Source organism: Trichechus manatus, unplaced genomic scaffold (assembly GCF_000243295.1).
Source record: "Trichechus manatus latirostris isolate Lorelei unplaced genomic scaffold, TriManLat1.0 scaffold00039, whole genome shotgun sequence".
Classification (NCBI taxonomy): domain Eukaryota; kingdom Metazoa; phylum Chordata; class Mammalia; order Sirenia; family Trichechidae; genus Trichechus; species Trichechus manatus.
In genome coordinates this window covers 6,097,292-6,121,034 of record NW_004443975.1, presented here as the reverse complement: position 1 = coordinate 6,121,034, position 23,743 = coordinate 6,097,292, and the positions used below count along the sequence as shown (strand labels likewise).

Sequence of the window (23,743 nt, the reverse complement as noted above, 5' to 3'; positions counted from 1 at the left end):
TAATAGAGTTACTTGTCTTCTTGTAATTGAGTTCTAAGAGTTCTTTACATATCCTGGATACAAGTCTCTTACCAGATACATGATTTGCCAATATTTTCTCCCAGTCGGTGGGCTGTCTTTTCACTTTCTTGAGAGTGGAGCACAAAAGTTTTTAATCTGATGAAGTTCAATATATCTATTTTTTATTTTGTTGCTTGTGCTTTTGGTGTCATATCCAAGAAACCATTGTCTGCTCTAAGGTCATGAAGACTTGCTCCTATGTTTTTTCCTAAGAGTTTTATAGTTTTAGCTCTTACATTTAAGTTTGTAATCCGTTTTGAGTAAATTTTTGTATATGGTGAGGTAGGGGTCTGTCTTAGCTAGTGCTGCTATAACAGAAGTACCACAAGTGGTGGCTTTAAGAACAAAAATTTATTTTCTCACCGTTGTGGAGGCTGAAAGTCCAAATCAGGGTTTTGACCATGTGGATTCCATCCTTGTTTGTAGCCCCAGGCATTCCTGGGTTCCTTGGCTTGTAGACAGTCCTCACATGGCCTCTGTCTTCCCAGGTTTTGCTTGCTTCTGCATCTAACCTGCTCTTTTTATAACTCAGAAGTGATTAGGTTTAGGACACCCTCTACACTGATGTGGCCTCATTCACATGACAAAGAAAACCCTATTTCCAAATGGGATTATATCCATAGATATAGGGGTTAGATTTCCAACACATATTTTGAGGGGATACAATTTAATCCGTGACAGGTTCCAACTTCATTCCTTTACCTGTGGATATCTTGTTATACAAGGTTATTTATCTGTTGAATGTCATTTTGTTTTAAATATACTTCTTCTCAAAGTAATACATGTAAATTTTGCTTTGGGAGCAAGTTGAGGGTTGCTGACTTTTTAATATGAGAAATTAACCCTTTAATATTTACCATTCTCACTCAATTTCTGGGCTGATACCTTATTTCATGTTATCAGTTTATTATATTTTCTTGTTATTTATTTTTATTTTTTCTAAATTTTTTGATGGAAAAAGTGTCTTTCATTATGTTTTCTTCCTGTTATACTGTGGAAATTCTAAATATTATTTTTACTATATTTTTTTGAACTTTTATTATGTATTGAAATATTAATCACTTTTCTTTTTCTCATCCTCATCTAGATCTGGACATTTGACACGTTTGTTTCTAATCCTTTTCCTTCTCAGATACTTGTTTTGCTGAAACATACTGGGATCTTAATTTCAAATTATTGTTTATTTAAGCTATAACTCTTTTTCAAAAGTCTTTTTTCCCCCTCTGCTTACTTTACCAGCAATTATTTATATTTCACTCCACATTTTGCTGGTATTGCTCACTGCTCCCTAACAATCTTATGTATTCCTTTTTCCTGGACACTCTCTTCTGATTTCCTTTCCATTTGACTGAAAAGATTTCTTCTATCAATTATTTTTCAGAAAGTGCACATGATTTGGATGCTTTTCGAAACTTTACTCTTTCTCTTCTCTCATTTGTCCTCATACACAGAGAGTATAGTTTGGCTAGGTAGAAAAAATTTAGGGACTGTGGTACTATGGATCACTTTTGTGTGACCTTTCTACCCATGGTCAAGTGATTGGGTGGGACTGTGTGATAGGATAATTATGGCCCACTAAAGGGATTAGTCAGTTTTGCTGTTCCACTGGGCTTGAAATGAGCCACCCAAGAGGCAGGAGAGAGAGGATTCCACCACCACCAAGGTAGAACAGCCAGGAGTGAAGAGCTGGTCCTTTGGACCCAGAATTTCTGCGCTGAGAAGCTTCTGAAACCAGGAGACCGAAAGAGAGACAGAGAGAGACAGAGAGAGCTGTAATACCGAGAGAGAGACAGAGAGAGCTGTAATACCGAAGGCAGCAGAGACCCGGCAGCAGAGACCTGGCAACAGGAGATGTCGTGGTGGGATTCCTGGCCTATAGAGAGAGAAAGCTGAGTGCCTTTGGGCAGGGGCCGAGGGCCAAGGAGAGGTATGCCTGTGAGCACAGCTGGGACGAGACTGTCTTGATGGAAGAACTGCATCCTGAGTATTCCTGATCCTGACTTGTAACTGTTACTTCCCTAATAAACCCTATAATCATGAGTATTGTCTGTAAGTTCTGTGTGGCCATTGTAATGAATTATCAAACCCAGCAGAGAAGTGGAGAGTACGGTGGGAGAGACAGTTGGTGTCAGAATTGGTAAAAATGGCCAAGAGAGAAGTCACGTATGACCTCTGCCTCATAGGAATCAGCATTGGGCTGTTGATCTTGATTCTCCTTCCTCCTTGTGAAGTTAGAGGAGATCAGACACCATCCCCAAGCTGTTCTAACAGGGATGCAATACTGTCATATCTATTTAGCCATGCTTCGTTTCTTCTATCATTTAGTGCTTTAGAACGTCAGTTCAGTGCTAGTTTGCTTCATATTTTTAATTTTATAAGATAATCCTAGGGGTGGACTTTTTTGCAAATCTGCTCTGGCGCTTTCATTCTGAAGGTTTTTGTTTGTTTGTTTTTCTCTGATGGTCATTTTGAGCTCTGATAAATTTCATCTATTATTTCGTTGTTTTTTAAACATCATCCATTTCTTGCTCTTCAACTGATATTTATTTTATACTGATCTTGGATCTATCCTCCAAATTTATTTTGTTCTTATGAATTATATCTCTTTGTTTTTCCACTCCCTCTTCTGGGTAATTCACTTTTTTTAATTTTCTAAAGCAGAGTTCATTTTTAGCACTGTACATTGTGCTATTCATGTCTATATTGGGTTTTAAATTACTGTAATTATTTTTTAAATTTCAAAGAATTACTTCTTATTCTCATATTGCTACCCTTTAAAAAGCAATGTGTTCTTTTACCATTACAACTACTTCTTAGATGTCACCAAGGTTATAAATTGGTTTTTTAAAGTTATCTCATGTTTCTTTCATTCATTCTTTCTTACTGGGGTCCATTTTTTCCAGATGTCTCTATCTGGTACTCCTCTTTTGAGTTGCTGATTCATTTAATGAAACAAGTATTTTTTTCATTGTTTGCTCATTGCTTTGAGTGATGGTCTGGATTGATCTGTATTTTTAGCTAGTGAGGCTTTTCAAAGAACTTGTGTGGGCCTGATTTAGGAGTTTTACTTCTGGACTCTGACTCTGAAGAAAAGTAGGGTGGCTTCTTTCTTGAAAGTGCCCATTCAGAATTGCAAAAGAAAAGTAAAAATAAGAGACACAGTAGGCTACCCAAGCTGAGGCAAGTGGCTATCTTACAGTGGAAAACAGCTGGTGGAAATGATGGCTGCTGTCTTTCCATGAGGACTACAGGAAATTTCCATAGTGTGGCAAGCTGGTTTCACTAGGCAAAGTTAATTGGTCATGAAGGTTTTTCTGAAGTAGGCTAGAGGTGACCTGTTTGGGGTACTTTATACAGGCAGAAGTTAAGCTTTGTCTAGGCAAGTTGCAAGAATTAGCTCAGATAATCAGTTTCTCAGAGTGTGTACCTAATGTAATCTCCTACTGCAGGCACCTTCAGGCAATGTCAACAGCACCACGGCAATCGTGCTTGTGATGGTGTCAGTGGCTTTGATGGTTAATGGTGGCTATGGCAGTAGCTTACGGGTAAGTCAGCTGTTTCCCTAACACCCAGGCAATTCTGCTGGCTACAGCAAAGTTATTCTCCTTCCAGGTGGGTAGTCCAGCATGCTTTAATGTGGGTTTATTCCATCTGCAACAGGCATCCAAAAGTGGGGCTTGCTTTTTAGGTTATAACCCATCTCTATGCACTCAGCCATTTCCCTCGGATAAAGTTGGTGGCTGTGATGAAGATGGTAATAAGCAAGTCTTGAGTCATGTAATTGGCTTAAGTTATCTCCCTTTATCTAGGGATCTCCAGAGTCCCTGGGTGGTGCAAACATTAATGTGCTTGGCTGTTAACCAAAAGGTTGGAGGTTGAAGACCCTACCAGAGGTGCCTTGGAATAAAGTCCTGGCGATCTGCTTCCAAAAAATCAGCCATTGAAAACCCTATGGAGCACAGTTCTACTTTGACACACATGGAGTTGCCATGAGTTCGAATTGACTTGGTTTAGGGACTTCTAAGGCTTTTCCTAAGGATCCCTGGTGGCAAAATCGTTACATGCTTGTCTGCTAAGTGAAAGATCAGAGGTTCTAACCCACCAGCCACTTTGTGGGAGAAAGATGTGACAGTCTGCTCCCGTAAAGATTACAGCCTTGGAAACCCTATGGGGCAGTTTTATTCTGCATCGCTTTGAGTCAGAATTGACTTGATGGCAACAAGTTTTTTTTTAAAGGCTTTTCATGAGCAGTCGAAGATCTAGAAACCAGATGAGCTAGTAAAGGAGGTTCTCTTTCTTGCTAATGAGGGAGTAGCTTCCTGCACAACAGCTTCTCCTAGTGAGTAAAGGCTGACAGTGCATTAGTCAGCAGGTCTGTTGTCCTTATCTATGCAAATTTCCCATCATTGCGAAGCTTCAAATCAGCGTTTAGGAGCTAGCTTATTTCCTAACTATTGTACTGTAACATTATTTCCTCTTCTATTTCAATTGAGTGTTGCGGTGCAGTGAATTACTTCATATGGCCCTTCTAGCCATAATCTTTGTGACTCACACACAATGATTGAGTGGGACTATGCAAATAAGGTGTATGGAACCTGTGATGGTTGAGGTTATGTATTGACTTGGCTAGGCCATGATTCCTAGTATTGCATGGTTGTCCTGTGTCTTAGGCTGGGTTTTCTAGAGAAGCAAAACCAGTAAAGTGTATAAATATATATGGAGAGAGTTTTGTATCAAGGAAATGGCTCATGAGATAGTAGAGGCTGGAATGTCCCAAGTCCGTGAGTCAGGATAGAGGCTTCCCCTGATTCATGTAGCCACGGGGGCTGGCGAACCCAAGAATAGCAGGTCAGACAGCAGGGCTCTTGCTCACAGGCTGCAAAGAGTGATGAATCCCAAGATTGGCAGGCTAGATGACAGGTAAGCTGCTAGCTCAAGTCCCAAGAACTGGAGGTCAGATGAACAGGAGCCAGCTGCAAGAATCAGAGTGAGCAAAAGCCTGAGAGCCTTGCCAAAGAGTCCACTTATATTTGATGCAGGCCATACCCCCAAGGAAACTCCTTTTCAACTGATTGGCTCCTCACAGCAGATCCCATCATGGAGGTGATCACATTATATCAAATCTCATCATGGAAGTGATCACATTATCATACGACTGCCAAACTACATTGTAATTACCAAACCACTGAGAATCATGGCCCAGCCAAGTTGACACACAACCTTAATGATCACATCCTCCATTTTGTGATCTGATTTAATTATCCTCCATTTTTTGTGATGTGTTACGAATCTTACCCTCTATGATTGTGGTTGTGTTAATAAGGCAGGATTAAGAATATACCTTGAGTTACCACCTTACTAGAGGGTGTGACTCAAGTCCCACCCTTACTCAAGTCACGCCCTTCCTTGGGGAGTGTCCTACATCCAATGCATATATGTGGTTGCTCTGGTAGGGCTCACTGCCTCTCTCTCACTTTGGATCCTGCATCTGGTTCGTGATTATCTGACCTCTGGTTCTTGGGACTTGAGCCAGCAGCCTGCCATCTGACCTGCCAATTCTGTGATTCACCAGCTTTCACAGCCCCGTGGGCTTGTGGCCTATTGTCTGACCTGATTCTCCAGCTTCTGCAGCCTTGTGAGCCAGCAGCCTGTCGTCTGACCTGCAGGTTTGTGTTCCTCAGCCCCTGCAGCCATAGTGTTTTGGGAGAATCTACACCTGACCCACAGATTTGGGACTTGACAACCTCCACAACTGTGTGAGCCATTTCCTTAATATGGTTTGTGAGTTCTGTGAGATGCTGCAGTGAATTATGGAACCCAAAGATGGGAAAGAGAGTACTGAGGGGAGGAGTAGTAGTTGATGTTAGAGATGATGGAGTGGTACAGCAATTTGGAAAAGCTGGTCATTTGGGACATCTTGAACCTCTACCTCATAGGAACCAGCTTCGTGCTCATCCTTATAAAAGAAATTATTCATTTAAGTGTCTTCAATTAAGGAATTAAGAGGAGAAGAGAGTAAAAAACATGGGGTCGTTTCACTGTCTTCCCAGAACCCCTCTGGGCCACTGCTTGTTAACTTTCTACAAAATTACTGCTACCCCTCATGTTTAACGGAAACTCTTCTCTTCATGATGACCCATGACTCTATGACATTGTTGATTCTTCCTACTAAGAATTACGTATCTTCCCTCTTCTATGATATTGTCACATCTTAGTGTGACTCATTTATTGGACTTTGTAGAGTAAAAATAGAAGGAAAAAAAGCCTATTCTTTCTCATCCCTATCCCTTTAAACAAATTATCTGTGGAATTATTCTTTCCTGCCCCTGGATGAAATGGTGAACAAATTTCAGATTTCAGATACTGATGATTGTTATAAATTTCCAGGTAATAAAAAGCCTAGTCCAGTACACTTAAAAAGCTTTATTCTCCCAAACATTGAAAAACTTCTTCCTTCCTCAAGCTTGGGCCTGAATCATGCTCAAGAGGTAGCATTGAAGAAGGGGTGTGGTCATTCATTTTCTTTTGATCACTAAACTTCCTCTCCCACTTGCTAGTTGCTTTTTCCAGATTTTCCAGGGTTTGGCACATGTAGAAAGAGGGGATCAAAATCCTACGTGGCTATTTTCTTAGTTGAGAGCCTCTGTGAATTAGACGCTCAAATATTAGCTTTTTCTCTCAAGCGGAAAGAGCTAACATTCCAACACACAAAACACAGAATGGTTCTTCATACATTCCCATCTTGTAACCCGGAGATTTGTCACCTGACATTCCAGGATTCAGGTAATGTTTACTGTGTCTGACCATTTACCAATAACTCCTCAGCCCCTGGCTTCCTATGGTTTTTCCCACATTCTCTCTCTTTTGAGGTCATCTTACCCTTGAGATGGGCAGGGAGTGGTCCCCTTTCAAGATGACCCAAGTTCAGTTCCCTTTTATAGGTTCCACTTATGAACCTATCTGAAAAGGTGGGAGCCCTATTTTCTCCCACCATATCAATCTTTAGCCTTTGTATTAGAGATGTACATGTAGGCAACCTCTTATCTTCAAACTTTCTAGGTGAGAGTTAGGAATAGTCTTTGTACTCCCATCTCAAAATCAGAAGACCCATGTTAGGTTCCCTGAGTGGCTCTCTGAATTCTCCCTTACTTGGGGAAGCACTCTAATCCCCATGGGTTAAGGGAGGTAGAATGTACAGCATTTGGAAACTCTCTTTGAAGAAATCCTGGCTTTTAGACTTTCTTATGAACTCTCAGCCTTCTTTGAAATAGCTTGGAGGCTAATGGTGGAAGGAACCAATTTTGTGATACCCTTATACCAAGTCCAACATTAATGATCAGCTTTAGAACATGGGAGAGATTGGCTTTGAGGCTTCTGCTCAAACTACAAGACAGAGAGAATTGCATTTAAATAACCATTTTACTGTGCTTTCTTGTTAACTTTTTATTTTTATCTCCACGTTTTCTTTTACTTGAAGAACATTCTGTCCTGGCCCTCTGCCCATCATTCTCAATTCCCTAACTATGGGCATCTCCAAAGGCTGTTCTATTCTCTCTGTATGGAACATACCCATATTCATATTTTCAAGACTTTGTCTTCAGTTCTTCCTTCCAACTCAAGGCTCAAATTAGAATGTTTAATTGTTTATAAGACATCTTCACTCAGATATCTCATTGTGCCCTCAAATACGAAGTCTACATCTCTCTTATCAGCATCTCCTCCCCCAAAAAACTACCCTATTATCTATTTTGGTTAAAGAAATGCCATTATTTTAATCACCTAGTCTAGAAAACTTGAAACTATATTGATTCTTTCCTTTCCTTCATTTGCTCCATTACATCAATATATTCTTTTCTTCCTTGCTATATATTATTAGACTTTTTACTTTCTTTCCATTCTCTGATTTTTCCTCAAATAAGTTGGTGTCAAGTGTTTTATCTTCAGTCTCACTAATTCTGACTTCTATTGCCTCAGTTCTGCTCTGGACTTTCTACTCAGTTGTTTAATTCTGCAATTTTATTGTTAATCTTCTGGATTTCTGTTTGCTGTCTCTCTATGGATTCTCGCGGCCTGTTAAATTTGTCATTATGCTCTTCTCTAATCTTCTTAAGCTCCTCTATTGCTTTGTCTGTGTGTTCCTTGGCTTGTTCTGCATTTTGTCTGTTCTCCTTCCTGATCTCTTGAAGAGTTCTGTATATTAATCTTTTGTATTCTGCTTCTGGTAATTCCAAGAAGTTCTCTTTCTCCAGAAGATTTCTTGATTCTTAGTTTTGGGAACTTGCTGAAGCCATCGTGGTCTGCCTCTTTGTGTGATTTAATATTGACTGTTGTCTCCAAGCCATCAATAAGTTATTATATTTATTTATTTTATGTTTGCTTACTGTGTCCTAGTTTCTTGTTTTGTTTTGATATGCCCAAATAGGCTGCACGTGTGAGCTAGTTTGATTACTGGTGCCTTTGAAGCTCTAACGTCCTTTCACCAGGTGCTTAGATCTGTTACTAGGTATGTGAGCCCAGGAGTCCGTTTACTTTTCTTGTATGGATTCAGCTCATGTGTCCAGGTAGTTGGTCAGCAAGTGCGTGGTGCAGGTTCTCACCTACAGTCCTAGATGGGGAGGGGTAATTGGTGTAGGCACAGATATCTGGCTGCATTAGGTGGTCATGTGCTGAGCAAGGTAGAGGGCTGACAGTTGCCCCTGAGTGTCTAGGAGGAAAGCATGTCCCTGTTCCCTAGAATGCTTAGGTGGGTGTGTTTTGCAGCCAGACTATGGGCACCCAATGCTGTTGACTGAAAGGACTGGGAAGTACCACTTATTCTTGGACCCCTTTTGCAGGTGGCTAGGTGGCGTTGGTGGAGCCACCAGTCCTCAGGCTCCTAAGGTGGATAGGTGAGGAAGCTGCTTAATGAAAAAGGAAATGTGTAAGTAATAGAAATAACAACAATTGGCTATCTGGGTGGCATCAAATTAAATCGAGAAAACAAAAATTTAATTTTGAGGAACTAATGTTAAAAGTAATAAAGTGGGTATTATTAAAATAAAACATTTATATTCACCTGTAGTTTGGATCCAGGATCTTCACACTAAATACATACATTCCAGAATGGTCCAGGGGCCAAATTATATGGTTATAATTAGACTTGTTGATAATCTCATATGGTTGATTCAAGTCTCCTGGTTTTCCAATAGCATAAGAAAAACAGTGCTTATAGTTCTGAACAGGAAACAAACAAAAAGACCAAAGATCATTTTCTGACTTTAATAAACAAAATTACACTCTCTTATATTTTTCTTGGCAAATTATTTACAGAGGTAATGGCTATTCGCTTCTAGTCTACCATTTCAGTGCTCTATAGTAATTTTAGTAAAATTTAGGAAAATTTGATGAGAACTGAAGCTTAGTGCAAGCAAATGCTGTATTTACTTTGTATCTGCAAACAATAATAAATTAGGACATTGAGAGTGTGTAAGGGTATAGTTTTCCTAAACCAACAAAGCACAAAGTCCTCCAAGGATGCTTAATTTGGGAACAAACTATTTTGATCACGATCTATGGCTACAATAGTCGAGGTGGTATACCCTTGAGATTTCGTCCTCCTCTAGGGCTTTTATTTATTCCTATTTCCACTACTGTGCCTCTCTGTGGGGTTCAAGAAACAAACTAGGAAAAATATTTATCTATGCCACCCTCCCCATTTTTTCAAAAGGACAGATGAAATGAGCTTATATTTTTAAAAGCCACTTTTTTAAAACAAGAAAATGAAGTAAAGATCGTTAAGATAAACTTTGCAGATTTTGGAGCCTACGCTAATACAAGGCATTGCTCCCAGGTCCTTGTGGGTCCTGTTCATTTCCACACCCTATCTAGAGGGCTCCTCCACCACTCCTGCTGTCTGAGACTGTTCGTTTTAACGAAACAAGAAGTCTTGTGGGGTGATTACTTTGGATATGCCTGAATTTTTAGCTATCAACATACTTCATGGTATTTTTCCTTTTTTCTACCTATCTTGAGGTATTTCTCTTTCATTAGTAACTTCCTAGTCAATAGGAAGGAGCCCTGGTGGCACAGTGGTTTAGTGCTCGGCTGCTAACCGAAAGGTCACCAGTTCAAACTCACTAGCTCCTCCATGGGAGAAAGATGTGGCAGTCTGCTTCCATAAAGACTTACAGCCTTGGAAACCCTATACGGTCTCTGTGAGTCAGAATCGACTCAGTGGCAATGGGTTTGGTTTGAGTCAATAGGATCAGTTCTCATACAGTCCCAAAGAGACTTCCGCATGGGAACTCCCACGGACAAAATGTTATCATGATTAGATGGTGATAATGATAAACTCTAGGAGGGCGCTTGCTGCTTTCAGCAGTATCCCCAGCCAGGCACATAGCAGAGTGTTGTGTTGTTAGGTGCCATTGAGTCGGTTCTGACTCATAGTGACCCTATGTACAACAGAACGAAACACTGCCCAGTCCTGTGCCACCCTCACAATCGTTATGCTGGAGCCCATTGTGGCAGCCGCTGTGTCAATCCATCTCATTTCTTCCTCTTTTTTGCTGACCCTCTACTTTACCAAACATGATGTCCTTCTCCAGAGGCTGGTCCCTCCTGATAACATGTCCAAAGTATGTGATGAGACAGGTCTCGCCATCCTTGCTTCTGAGGAGCATTCTGGCTGTACTTCTTCCAAGACAGATTTATTCGTTCTTTTAGTAGTTCATGATATATTCAATATTCATCAGTAACACCATAATTCAAAGGGTCAATTCTTCTTTGGTCTTCCTTATTCATTGCCCAGCTTTCACATGCATCTGAGGGGATTGAAAACACCATGCTTGAGTCAGGGGCACCTTAGTCCTTAAAGTGACATCTTTGCCTTTTAACACTTGAAAGAGGTCTTTTGCAGCAGATTGGCCCAATGCAATGTGTCTTTTGATTTCTTGACTACTGCTTCCATGGGCGTTGATTGTGGACCCAAGTAAAATGAAATCCTTGACAATGTCAATCTTTTCTCCATTTATCATGATGTTTATTGGTCCAGTTGTGAAGTTTTTTTTTAATAACAAATTTATTATTCCATTCACATTAAAAGTCACAATTGAATATTTTTTTATTTTATATACAAAGAGCTAGAGCATTGTTTCTTTTGTTGTGTAGATGTCTTGGATACCCCATTCAAGGAAGATCTCTTAGTCCAACTTAATGAAGCCTATATCCTTCACATACTGACGGAAACACTGGCTGCACATATTGAGGTCGTACTTGCGGATCAGACCGGGCCGGTTTGAGCACACACGGCAAGAGCGGGAACCCTGGCCGAATCATTGCGGGGGCTCCAGTAGAGCTGCTGGTGACTCGTCTTGCTTTGAGGGACGCACCAAAGCAAAAGGCGATTTTCGTTTTCTTTATGTTGAGGTGTAATCCACACTGAAGGCTGTAGTCTTTGATCTTCCTCAGTAAGTGCTTCAAGTCCTCCTCATTTTCAGCAAGCAAGGTTGTATCATCTGCATATTACAGGTTGTTGATGAGTCTTCCTCCAATCCTGATGCCCCATTCTTCTTCGTATAGTCCAGTTTCTTTGATTATATGCTCAGCATACAGATGGAATAAGTATGGTGAAAGGATACAACCCTGACACACACCTTTCCTGATTTTAAACCAGGCAGTATCCCCTTGTTCTGTTTGAACGACAGCCTCTTGGTCTATGTACAGGTTCCTCATGAGCACAATTAAGTGTTCTGGAATTCCCATTCTTTGCAATGTTATCCATAACTTGTTATAATCCACACAGTCGAATATGCCTTTGTATAGTCAATAAAACTCAAATAAACATCTTGTCTGGTATTCTCTGCTTTCAGCCAAGATCCATCTGACATCAGCAATGATATCCCTCTTTTCATGTCCTTTTTTGAGTCCATCTTGAATTTCTGGCAGTTCCCTGTTGAAGTATTGCTGCAGCCACTTTTGAATGATCTTCAGCAAAATTTTACCTGGGTGTGATATTAATGATATTGTTCAATAATTTATGCATTCTGTTGGATCACCTTTCTTTGCAATGGGTACAAATATGGATCTCTTCTAGTCGGTTGGCCAGGTAGCTGTCTTCCAAATTTCTTGGCATAGACAAGTGAGTGCTTCCAAGGCTGAATCCATTTGTTGAAACATCTCAGTTGGTATTCTGTCAGTTCCTGGAGCCTTGTTTTTCACCGTTCCCTTCAGTGCAGCTTGGACTTCTTCCTTCAGTACCATTGGTTCTTGATCATACGCTACCTCCTGAAATGGTTGTACATTGATCAATTAATTCTTTTTGGTACAGTGACTCTATGTATTCCTTCCATCTTCTTTTGATGCTTTCTACGTCGTTTAATGTTTTCCCTGTAGAATCCTTCATTATTGCAACTCTAGCTTTGAATTTTCTCTTCAGTTCTTTTAGCTTGAGAAATGCCAAGTGTGTTCTTCCCTTTTGGTTTTCTATCTCCAGGTCTTTGCACATGTCATTATATTTTACTTTCTCTTCTCGAGTCACTCTTTGAAATCTTCAGTTCTTTTACTTCATCATTTCTTCCATTCTCTTTATCTACTCGACATTCAATAGCAAGTTTCAAAGTCTCTTCTGACATCCATTTTGGTCTTTTCTGTCTTTTTAATGACCTTTTGCTTTCTTCATGTATGACGTCCTTGATGTCATTCCACAGCTCATCTGGTCTTCATTCATTAGTTCTCAATACGTCAAATCTATTCTTGAAATGGTCTCTAAATTCATGTAGGATACAGTCAAGCTCATACTTTGGCTCTTGTGGACTTGTTCTAAATTTCTTTAGCTTCAACTTGACATATGATCAAGTCTGTTCTGCAGTAGGCCCCTGGCCTTGTTCTGACGGATGATATTGAGCTTTTCTATTGTCTCTTTCCACAGATGTAGTCAGTTTGATTCCTATGTATTCCAGTTGGTGAGGTACATGTGTGTAGTCGCTGTTTATGTTGGTGAAAAAAGATATTTGCAATGAAGAAGTCTTTGGTCTTGCAAAATTCTGTCATGTGAGCTCCAGTGTTGTTTCTTTCACCAAGGCCATATTTTCCAACTACCAATCCTTCTTTGTTTCCAACTTTCAGATTCCAATCACCAGTAATTATCAATGCATCTTGATTGCATGTTTGATAAATTTCAGACTGAGAAGTTGGTAAAAATCTTCAATTTCTTCATCTTTGGCCTTAGTGGTTGGTGTGTAAATTTGAATAATAGTCGTATTAACTAGTCATTCTTGTAGGCGATGGATATTATCTTATTATAGACAGCATTGTACTTCAGGATAGGTCGCAAAATGTTCTTTTTGATGATGAATGCAACACCATTCCTCTTCAATTTGTCATTCCAGGCATAGTATATCACATGATTGTCTGATTCAAAATGGCCAATACCAGTCCATTTCAGCTCAGTAGTGCCTAGGATATCAATGTTTATGTGTTTCATTTCATTTTTGATGATTTCCAATTTTCCTAGATTCATACTTTGTACATTCCACGTTCCTATTATTAATGGATGTTTGCAACTGTTTCTTCTCATTTTGAGTCGTGCCACATCAGCAGATGAAGGTCCTAAAAACTTGACTCCATCCATGTTGTTAAGGTCAACTCTACTTTAAGAAGGCAGCTCTTCCCTAGTTTTGAGTGCCTTCCAACCTGAGGGGCTCATTTCTGGCAGTATATCAGACAATGCTCCACTGCTGTTCATAATAATTTTTTTCATAAGTAAACCACCAGGTCCTTCTTCCTAGTCTGTCTTAGTTTGGAAGCTCAGCTGAAACCTGTCCACCATGGGTGACCCTGCTGGTATTTGAATACAGGTGGCATAGCTTTCAGCATCACGGCAACATGCAAGCCACCACAGTACAAACTGACAAACATGTCGGGACACAGTAGGTAGTAGGTAGTAAAGTTACTGGAAGCGCTATTTGTGATCCACTTCACAGGAAACAAATGTCTGACATATACTTGTTGAATAAACTTTGAACCTTGATTTCAACCTTTGATAAAGTTAATATTTGAGATCTAGCTGCACTCTGTACCTGCAACCTCTTTCTGCCAACCAAAATTGAATAACCTCTGCTATACGTGTGTCTTGGGTTAGGTTGAGCCATGGTGGTGCAGTGGTTAAGTGCTTGATTGCTAACCAAAAGGTGGACATTTGAACACACCAGCCACTCTGTGAGAGAAAGATATGGCAGTCTGCTTCTGTGAAGATTTACAGCCTTGGAAACTCTATTAGGCAGTTCTACTCTGTCCTGTAGGGTCACTGTGAGTTGGAATGAACACAACGACAACAGTGGGTTTCAGTTTGGGTGAGTTAGGTTAGCTCTATCCATTCACTACAAAACTTGCTGGAAGTGCTATTTCTGATCCACTTTACATTTGTTTGCTGCCATTTGGTGTGCTAGGGAACCATATCCTTGCTTCTCTGGAAATCTTTCCATCAAACATTACCACCCAAAGATTTTTCTCTGAAAAAAATTTTTTTCTAAATTTTATTTATTTTATTGTTGTTGAGAATAACAGCAAAACACACACCAATTCAACTGCTTCTACATGTATAATTTTGTGATTGATTACACTGATTACATTCTTCAAGTTGTGCAACCATTCTCACTCTCCTTTTCTGATTTATTTTCCCCTCGTTAACGTAAACTCACTCCCCCACTAAGGTTCCTATCTAATCTTTCAAGTTGCTGTTGTCAGTTTGATCCCGTATAGATAGTTCTTAAAAGAGCATAATGCTCAAGGCAGACCTTTTATTTATTTATTTTTTTTTTACTAGTTAAGCTAAACTATTGTTTGGTTTTAAGATGACTTTAGGAGTATTTTTGGTTTAAAGTTTAAAGATTATCACAGGGCAATAGTTTCAGGGGTTCATCCACCCTCCATGGGTCCAGAAAGTCTACAGTCCATGAGAATTTGAAATTCTGTTCTACATTTTCCCCCTTTTGATCAGGATTCTCCTATTGAATCTTTGATTGAAATGTTAAGTAATGGTAGCTGGGCACCATCCAGTTTTTCTGGTCTCATGGCAAAGGAGGTAGTTGTCCATGGAGGCAATTAGCTACACATTCCATATCCTCCTCCTATTCCTGACTCTTCTTCTTCCTCTGTTGTTCCAGGTGAATAGATATCAATTGTTGTACTTTGGACGGCCACTTGCAAGCTTTTAAGACCCCAGGCACTATGCAAAGAACTAGGAGGTAGAATAGAAGCACTAAACACATTCATCCAGTTAGCTGGGATGTCTCCTGAAACCACTACCCTAAACCTCCAAACCAAGGAATCAAATCCCAATAGGTGTTTGGTCATACATAAGCAGCCTCAGCGGCTACTCTTTTTTTTTTTTTTTAGTCATTGTTTTAAATATATCTATCACATAACTTTTGCCAATTCAGCTTTTTAGAGGTATACAACTTATTGACAGCAATTACAATAATCAGTTGTGCAACCCTACCCTTAACTGATGTAATTTCGCCATCACTGTTGACCCCTCCTTCCTGATTCTGGTAATCACTAATAAACTTTGGTCTTATACATTTGCCTTTTTTTTTTTTTTTAAATAAGTGAGGTCATACAATATTTGTCCTTTTGCGATTGGCTTATTTCACTCAGTATAATGTCTTCAAGCTCCATCCATACTGTAGCATGTATCCAGACTTCATTTCTCCTGCTGGCTGAGTAGTATTCCACTGTATGTATGTACCACATTTTTTTAATCCATTCATCTCTTGATGGGCATTTAGGTTGTTTCCTCCTTTTGGCTATTGTGAATAGTGCTGCAATGAACATTGGTGTACAAGTCTCTTTTTGAGTCTCTGTTTTCAAGTCTTTTGAATATATATCTAGGAGTGGAATTACTGGGTCACATGGTAGTTTCATTTTTAGTTTTTTGAGGAACTGCCATACTGTTTTCCACAATGGCTGTATCATGTTGCATTCCTACAAGCAATGGATAAGGGTCCAATTTCCCCATATCCTCACCAACATGTTATTTTCTTCTTCTTTTTTTTTAATCTTAGCCATCCTAGTGGGAGTGAAAAGGTATCTCCTTGTTGTTTTGATTTGCATCCCTCTGATGGCTAATGGCACTGAGCATCTTTTCATGTGTTTGGTGGCCATTTGAATGTCCTCTTTGGTGAAATGTCTACTCAAGCCTTTGCCCGTTTTATGATTGGGTTATTTGTCTCATTGAAGTTTTATATATATTTTGATTATTAGATTCTTGTCAGATATATGGTTTCCAAAGATATTCTCCTAGTCGGTAGCTTGTCTTTTCACTTTTTTGGTAAAATATTTTGATGAACAAAAGTTTTTAATTTTTACGAGGTCCCGTTTATTTATTTTGTCTTTTGCTGTTTCTGCTTTTGTTATTATATTAGATAATCCATTGTTGAAAGCTAGGCCTGACAGTGTTTCCTATGTTGTTCTTCTAATAATTTCATGGTTTTAGTTTGCACATTTAGGCCCTTAATCTATTTTGAATTTGTTTTCATGTATAGTGTGAGGCATGGATCTTGTTTCATTTTTCTACACGTGGAAATCCAATTTTCCTGGCTCCATTTTTTGAAGAGACTCTTCTTTCTGCATGGAATGGACTTATCATCCTTGTCAAAAATCAGTTGACCACAGGTGTGTGAATTTATTTCCAGACTCTCAATTGTATTCCGTTGGTCTGTGTGTCTGTTGTTATACCAGTACCAGACTGGTTTGATTACTGTAGCTGTATAGTATGTTTTAAAATCAGGAAGTGTGAGTCTTCCTACTTTGTTCTTCTCTTTCAAAATTGTTTTAGCTATTTGGGGCCTCTTGCCATTCCAAATAAAGTTGAGGATCGGTTTTTCTATTTTCATAAAGAAGGGTGTTAGAATTTTGATTGGGGTTGCATCTATAGATTTCTTTGGGTTGTATTGACAAGTTAACAATATTAAGTTCTCCAATCCATAAGCATGGAACATCTTTCCATTTATTTAAGTCTTCTTTAATCTTAGTCGTGTTTTATAGTTTTCATTGTGTAAGTCTTTCACGTCTCTGGTTAGATTTATTCCTAGGTATTTTATTCTCTTAGATGCTATTGTAAATGGAATTACTTTCTTTTCAGATTTCTCACTGCTGGTGTATAGAAACCCAACTGATTTTTTTCATTGACCTTCTAGCCTGCAATTTTGCTAAATTCCTCTATTAGTACTAAAAGTTTTCTTGTTGACTCTTTGGGATTTTATCTGAAATTTTTGAGAAGTGTGAGGTACAGTTCTAATTATGCCTGCCTTCTCTTCTCTGGATATCATGAAATATGAGGATATAGGCTCTTATCTCACTTACTGTTACTTCCATTTCAAAACCCACTACTCTTCATTTCTTCTGGGAGATGAAATTGTCATCAAGGTCTATAGCTAATATCACACTATGCTGTTGTTGTTAGTTGCTGTCGAGTTGATTCTGACTCATGGCCATCCAGTGTGTGCAGAGTAGAGCTGTTCTACAGGGTTTTCAAGGCTGTGATGTTTTAGAAGCACGTTGCCAGGCCTGTCTTCTGAGGTGCCTCTGGGTGGGTTTGAACTGTCAAACTTTCGGCTAGTAGTTCAGCGTTTAACCATTCGTGCCACCCAAGGATTCCTAATATAACACTGTAACTTTAATTAAAAGAGGATTCCAGCGTTACCTCTTTCTGAGTGCAGTATACGTGGACAGTGGCTTTATTATTTATTTATTTAGTCTGCTCATAGCCCTGACTAGTCTCAATAGTACTCTGATTCCTTTTCCTTTTGGCTATCATCAGAGTGGGAGGGTAATTCCAAGTCCCCACCTTTCATTACAAAAGCTGATAGGCACAGATTTTCTTTTCCTCCTTGCCCTAAGATCTAGCTGAGGGTGAGGGTTGGGCAACTCCTAAGTTCTGTTACTTTCAAAGTTCTCTCCCAGGATTTTGAATTAGGAATGAGGAACGCAGCAATGGGAGTAATATTTAGAGGTAATTCATCATAGTTGCAGTGTCCTAACCAGGTTGAAGGAAAATTATTTGGAATAATAAAATTTCAGATTTAATAGGTAGATTATCTATAATTAAATAACTAGCTCAACAAATATTTATTGAGCATCTACAATGGGTTACGTGCTAGGGATACAACAGTGAACAAAACAGAAAAAAACCCTGTCCACATGGAGCTTACATTCTAGTTGGGGGGCCAGGTTATAAGTTCAATAAGTAGGCTCCATAACATGTCAGAGAATTATAAATGATAATGATATAAAAGAAAATAGGGAAAAGGGATATGTACTATCACAGGTAATGGTTAAAATTTTAGATAGGGGGGCCAAGGAAGTCCTCACTGACTAGTTGATATTTACAACCTGGAGAACTAAGGGAGCTAGGGGCGGCAAGTCTTGCAGGCTTTGGCATGTGAGATGGCAACCACTGCAGTGTTTTGATCAGACAAGTGACATGTTCTTATTTATGTTTCTTTAGGATCATTCTGAAGAATTGATGCCTTTGAATTATGAGGTTGGCAAAGAATATTGAATATACCATGGACTGCCAGAAGAATGAACAATTCTGTCTTGGAAGAAGTACCGCCAGAATGCTTCTTGGAAGTGAGGATGGTGAGACTTCATCTCACATACTTTGGACATGTTATCAGGAGGGACCAGTCCCTGGAGAAGGACATGCTTGCTAAGATAGAGGGTCAGTGAAAAGAAGAAGACCTTCGATGAGATGAACTGACACAGTGGCTGCAATAATGGGCTCAAACAGCAACAATTGTGAGCATGGCGCAGGACCGGGCAGTGTTTCATTCTGTTGTACGTAGGGTTGCTGTGAGTTGGAACCGATGTGATGGCGCCTAAAAACATCAACAGCAAGGATCTTTCTGGCTGCTGTGTTGTGAATGAATTCATGGGGTGTAAGGCTGAAGCAGGGAGACCAGTTAAGAGGATGTTACATCATAACCCAGATGATAGGTGACACTGACTTGAAACAGAGTGGTGGCAATGGGGGTGATGACAGGTGACCAAATTCAGAATACATTTTGGAGGAAGAGCCAAAACATTTCTTGAAAGACCAAATGTGGCTCATAAGATGACACTGAGAGGCGTTTATCCTAAGCAAACTAGAAGGATGGAGTTTCCATTAACGCAGGTGGGGAAGAATGTTGGAGAAGTATGTTTGGAGGGTGTAGATCAGAAGCTCAGTTTTGGACATGTTAAGTTTGAGATGTTAGGTAGAACGTGTTGTCATCAAGTCTATTCCAACTTACAGTAACCCTGTAGTAGAGCATCATCAATTTCCTCTTCTGTTGGAATATTCCCATCAGCATGCACTTGGTTGTTTCACTCAACTTATTAAAAAAAATAAGGTTGTCTCTTTACCTCATTGCTCTCCAGTTACTACCCCATTTCTCTCTCCCCTTTATTGAAAAATTCTTCATTAGGTGTCTGTCCTTACCACTTCCAATTTCTTTGTTGCATATTTTATTAAATCTACTTCAATAAGGTTTTTCTCTTACAATTCCACCAAAGCTGCTCCTGTCGAAGTTACCAGTTATCACATGTTGCTAAACTAACTGATCAATTTTCAGACCTCATCTTAGTTGATTATCTTAGTTGTGGATTTGACACAGTTGATCCTTCCCTCCTTCTTATGAAACTTGCTTTGTATGATGTTCTGGACGGCACACTCACCTTGTTTTCCTCCTATTCCTTTTTCATATCCTTTGCTCCTCATCTCCCGTATTTGAATGGTCCAAAGTTCAGACCTTCTCTTTTTATATCTATGCTAGGGGTTCCTAACCTCATTGTGTGTGTGTGTGTATTTACCTTATATTATTTTTAAATTGTTTGCCCTGTGAGCCCCTTTGGAAATTAGGCAAAGCTTATAGGCTGCTATGGACATCTTCTTAGAATAACGTATTTAAAAATATAATATAAAATAGATTGTTTATAATCCAATTATATAGAATTACAGTGGTCCAAATATTAAAAAAACTACGTGGCAATATAGTTACAAATTTTAACATATTTACATCTTTAAATAACATTAAATAACAGGATCTAGCTCCTGATTTAATAATGACCATAATTTTCTTGGTGAAGTAGGCAGCAAGTTTATTAGATAAAAGTGGAAATAGGGAAATAGGTGTTGGAGATTTTAGGAGTGAGGAGAAAGTATGCAATAGTTATTTACGAGATAGGGTGAGGCAGTGGGCTAGAGAAATACAGTACAGTTTTACAAAAACATACAAATACAGTATATTTGCCGAGCAGGATTGAGGGACAGCTTTAATCATGAAATTTAAGTGAAACAAATCAACATGGGTGTGCTTTTCTCTAGCCATATGCAGCTGCTGCTGAGGTGGACAGTAGGATTTAGAGAGGGCTGTGATTTAGCCACACAAATATGAAGAAGGGAGAAGCGGAATTGAGGGTACATATTAACAGAGTAAAATAATTATTGACCATGGAATTTAAACTGGATTAGGAAGGAAAAAAGAACCTGGGGTGGGGTGAAGGTGGTATGATCAAGGGATTGAAGGTTATGCTGGGGTTGAAGGATTGTTCAAAAGATGGTTGGAGTAGGGTTATGTTGTGGAAAGATAGGAAGTGGTAGATAGACAGTAGGATTTGAAGTTGGGAATACAGAGGACAATGCACATCCTTTGTATATATATCCTTGTCTTAGTCCATATACATTCTGACACGGAAACAAAGTAACATTCTCCTAGTAGGGTTTACATTTTACAAGCCGGGGATCCTTATACATCACCCTTTATTCATGAGATATGATTTGATTATCCAAATAACATACACAAACTTCAAGAAAATATCAGAAGTAATCAAAAGCAATATGGGATTGATAATTGGCATTAAGAAATGGTCTTTCAGGTATACAAGAATCAAAACTTCAGACATTCTTTAAAAAGACTCACTCTCAATGCACTAACCTATTTACCAGATATCTAATAATATGCAACATAGATTGTCAGCATACAAAGTTAAAACAAAATTGTTGGTAATACGAGATCAACAGAAGATCCAGAAAGAAAGATGAAGCATTTTTGAAATAATAATAAAATCCAATGGAAAAATAGAATTTGATTGATAAAAACAAATTTAAATCCACACTGGTTTCCATTAAGCTTTTGTTAATACTGTAATGCTAAATTAATTGTTATCAATAAACAATTTCCAGGGTAATGATCTTCTTACCTCAGGTCCCCAGGCCTTTTCCAATGGGAGATGCTTGTTAAGTTCAGTCATTGACTTCCATGTCTGTGCTTCATTTAAACAACCACTCTGAGAAAAGATTGCATGTACATGTATGTATAAAGGTTTTGCATATCAATTTACTTATAAGCATTGAATATATTTTGATGCCACTGAACATGATGTATCTTTTAAAATTTCATTATTTAGATCTTTGCTGGTATATAGAGGAACAATTGATTTTTGTATTGAGAGAACTTAAATTCACTTATTAGCTCTAATTGTTTTACATCGACAATCATGTGACCTGTGAATATGACCGCTTTGTTTCTTCTTTTTCAATCCTTATACTTTTTATTTATTTTCATTGATTATTATTTTGCCATGTTACAAAGCTCTCCAGGAACAATGTTTTACAAAGGTGGTGATAACTTGCATCCTTGTTTCCGAGGGAAGGCTTTCACATTCTCACTATTAAATGTGATGTTTGCTACAGGTTTTTTTTTTTTTTTTTTTGTATCTATATTTTATTAGGGTAAGGAAGTTGCCTTCTATTTATAATTTTCTAAAATTTATTTCTTAAAGCGTGTCATGTATGGATGATAAATATTTTATGAAATGACTTTTCATCAACTATTACAATAATCTTAAGTTTTTTCTCCTTTATTCTGTTAATATGGGAAATTCCTTTGATTGAATTTTAATTGCTATACCAATCCCTCACTCGTGAAACAAACAAAACTTGGTCTGGATGTATTATTCTTTAATATATTGCTGGATTTGATTTTAATATTTTGTTTGGGTGTTTTGTGTGTATATACATATATATATATATATATATTCATGAGTGAGATTGGCTCATAAATTTCTTTTCTTTTAAGGTCCTTATTAGGTGTTCAGAAGGTTTTCACCAGCTAATTTTTTTCAGAAGTAGACCACCAGGTCCTTCTTTCTAGTCTGTCTTAGTCTGGAAGCTCGGCTGAAATCTTTCCTCCATGGCTACAGTTTCTTTCTAGATGTTTTGTTCTTCGCTGAGAGTGGTGTGTTGAAGTCTCCTACTATTACTGTGGAACTGTCAATTTCTCTTTTCAGTGCTGTTAGAGTTTGTTTTATGTATTCTGGAGCCCTGTCATTGGGTGCATAGATGCTTATTATGGTTATGTCTTCATGATGGATTGTCCCTTTAATCATTATATAGTGCCCTTTTTGTCTTTTATGGTGGATTTCATTTTAAAGTCTATTTTATCTGAGATTAGTATTGACACTTCTGCTGTTTTTTGGTAGCTGTTTGCTTGATATATTTTTTTCCATCCTTTGATTTTTAATGAACTTATGTTTTTGTTTCTAAGGTGTGTCTCTTGTAGACAGCATATTGATGGATGCTGTTTTTTAATCCATTCTGTCACTCTCTGTCTCTTTATGGATGCATTTAGGCCATTTACATTCAGTGAAATTATTGATTGGTGTGAGTTTATTGCGTCATTCTGTAGGTTTTTTTTTGTGGTGCTGACGTTTTCTTTGTTCCTCTTACTCTCTTGTGCTTAGTTCCTTTTGTTTGTGGATTTGTTTTTTTCATTTGTTTTTGTAGATTTTGTTTTTACTGAGACTTTATGTTGTTCTTCTTTATTTTGATGAGTAGGTTTGTTAACTTTCTTTGTGTCTACCTTGAAATTTACCCTTATCTTCCTGGGTTTGAGCCAGTCTATTATTACTTGGTATTGCCTTGCCTTCCTCTCCATTAGAAAGTTCTATACCTACATTATTTATTTCCTCTTTTATTGTTCTGACGTCATTGTCATGTATAGATTAACCTCTCTGGTTCCTTATTGTAATTCTTTTCATTTTGGATAGCCCTTGAGAGTTTATTTCCTAGGTTGGTATCTGGCTGGTATGATTTTGCGTCCTAGATTCAGCCTGTGGTCTGATGTTGTTTGATCTCAAACTGAAGGACTCCCTTTAATAATTCTTGTAAGTTTGGTTTGGTTTTTACTTATTCCCTTAATTTCTGTTTGTCTGGAAACGTCCTAATTTCACCATCATATTTGAACAAGAGTTTTGCAGGATATATTATTCTTGGTTGGTCATTTTTTTCTTTCAAGGTTTTATATATGTTATCCCATTGCCTTCTTGCCTGCATAGTTTCTGCTGAATAATCAGAGCTTAGTCTTATTGTTTCCCCTCTGTATGTGACTTTTCATTTTTCTCAAGCTGATCTCAGGATTCTTTCTTTGTCTTTGGTTTTAGCGACTGTGATTATGATATGCCTTGTGATTTTCTTTTGAGGTCTACCTTATGGGGTTAGTTGAGCTTCTTGGATGGTCAGCTTTTCATCTTTCATGATATTCGGAAAGTTTTCTGTCAGCAATTCTTCAGTGATCCTCTCTGTGTTTTCCGTTTTCTCCCCCTGTTCCAGAAATCCGATCACTTGCAAATTTTTGCTTTTGATTGTATCCCACATAATTCT

General features: G+C 38.5%; 1 protein-coding gene and 1 pseudogene across 1 annotated transcript in view; both read right to left on the bottom strand.

Annotated features, from left to right (window-relative positions):
• The window catches only part of CATSPERE (catsper channel auxiliary subunit epsilon), a 169,773-nt gene that overhangs the window by 22,116 nt on the left and 123,914 nt on the right, over positions 1-23,743 (bottom strand). The window contains exons 17-18 of the mRNA XM_012555409.1: positions 21,283-21,369; positions 9,116-9,273 (exon numbers count right to left, since the gene is read on the bottom strand). Coding sequence (XP_012410863.1) covers positions 9,116-9,273; positions 21,283-21,369 — 245 coding nt within the window. The remainder of the gene's footprint in view (positions 1-9,115; positions 9,274-21,282; positions 21,370-23,743) is intronic.
• LOC111820469 (40S ribosomal protein S29 pseudogene) lies at positions 11,241-19,801 on the bottom strand (annotated as a pseudogene).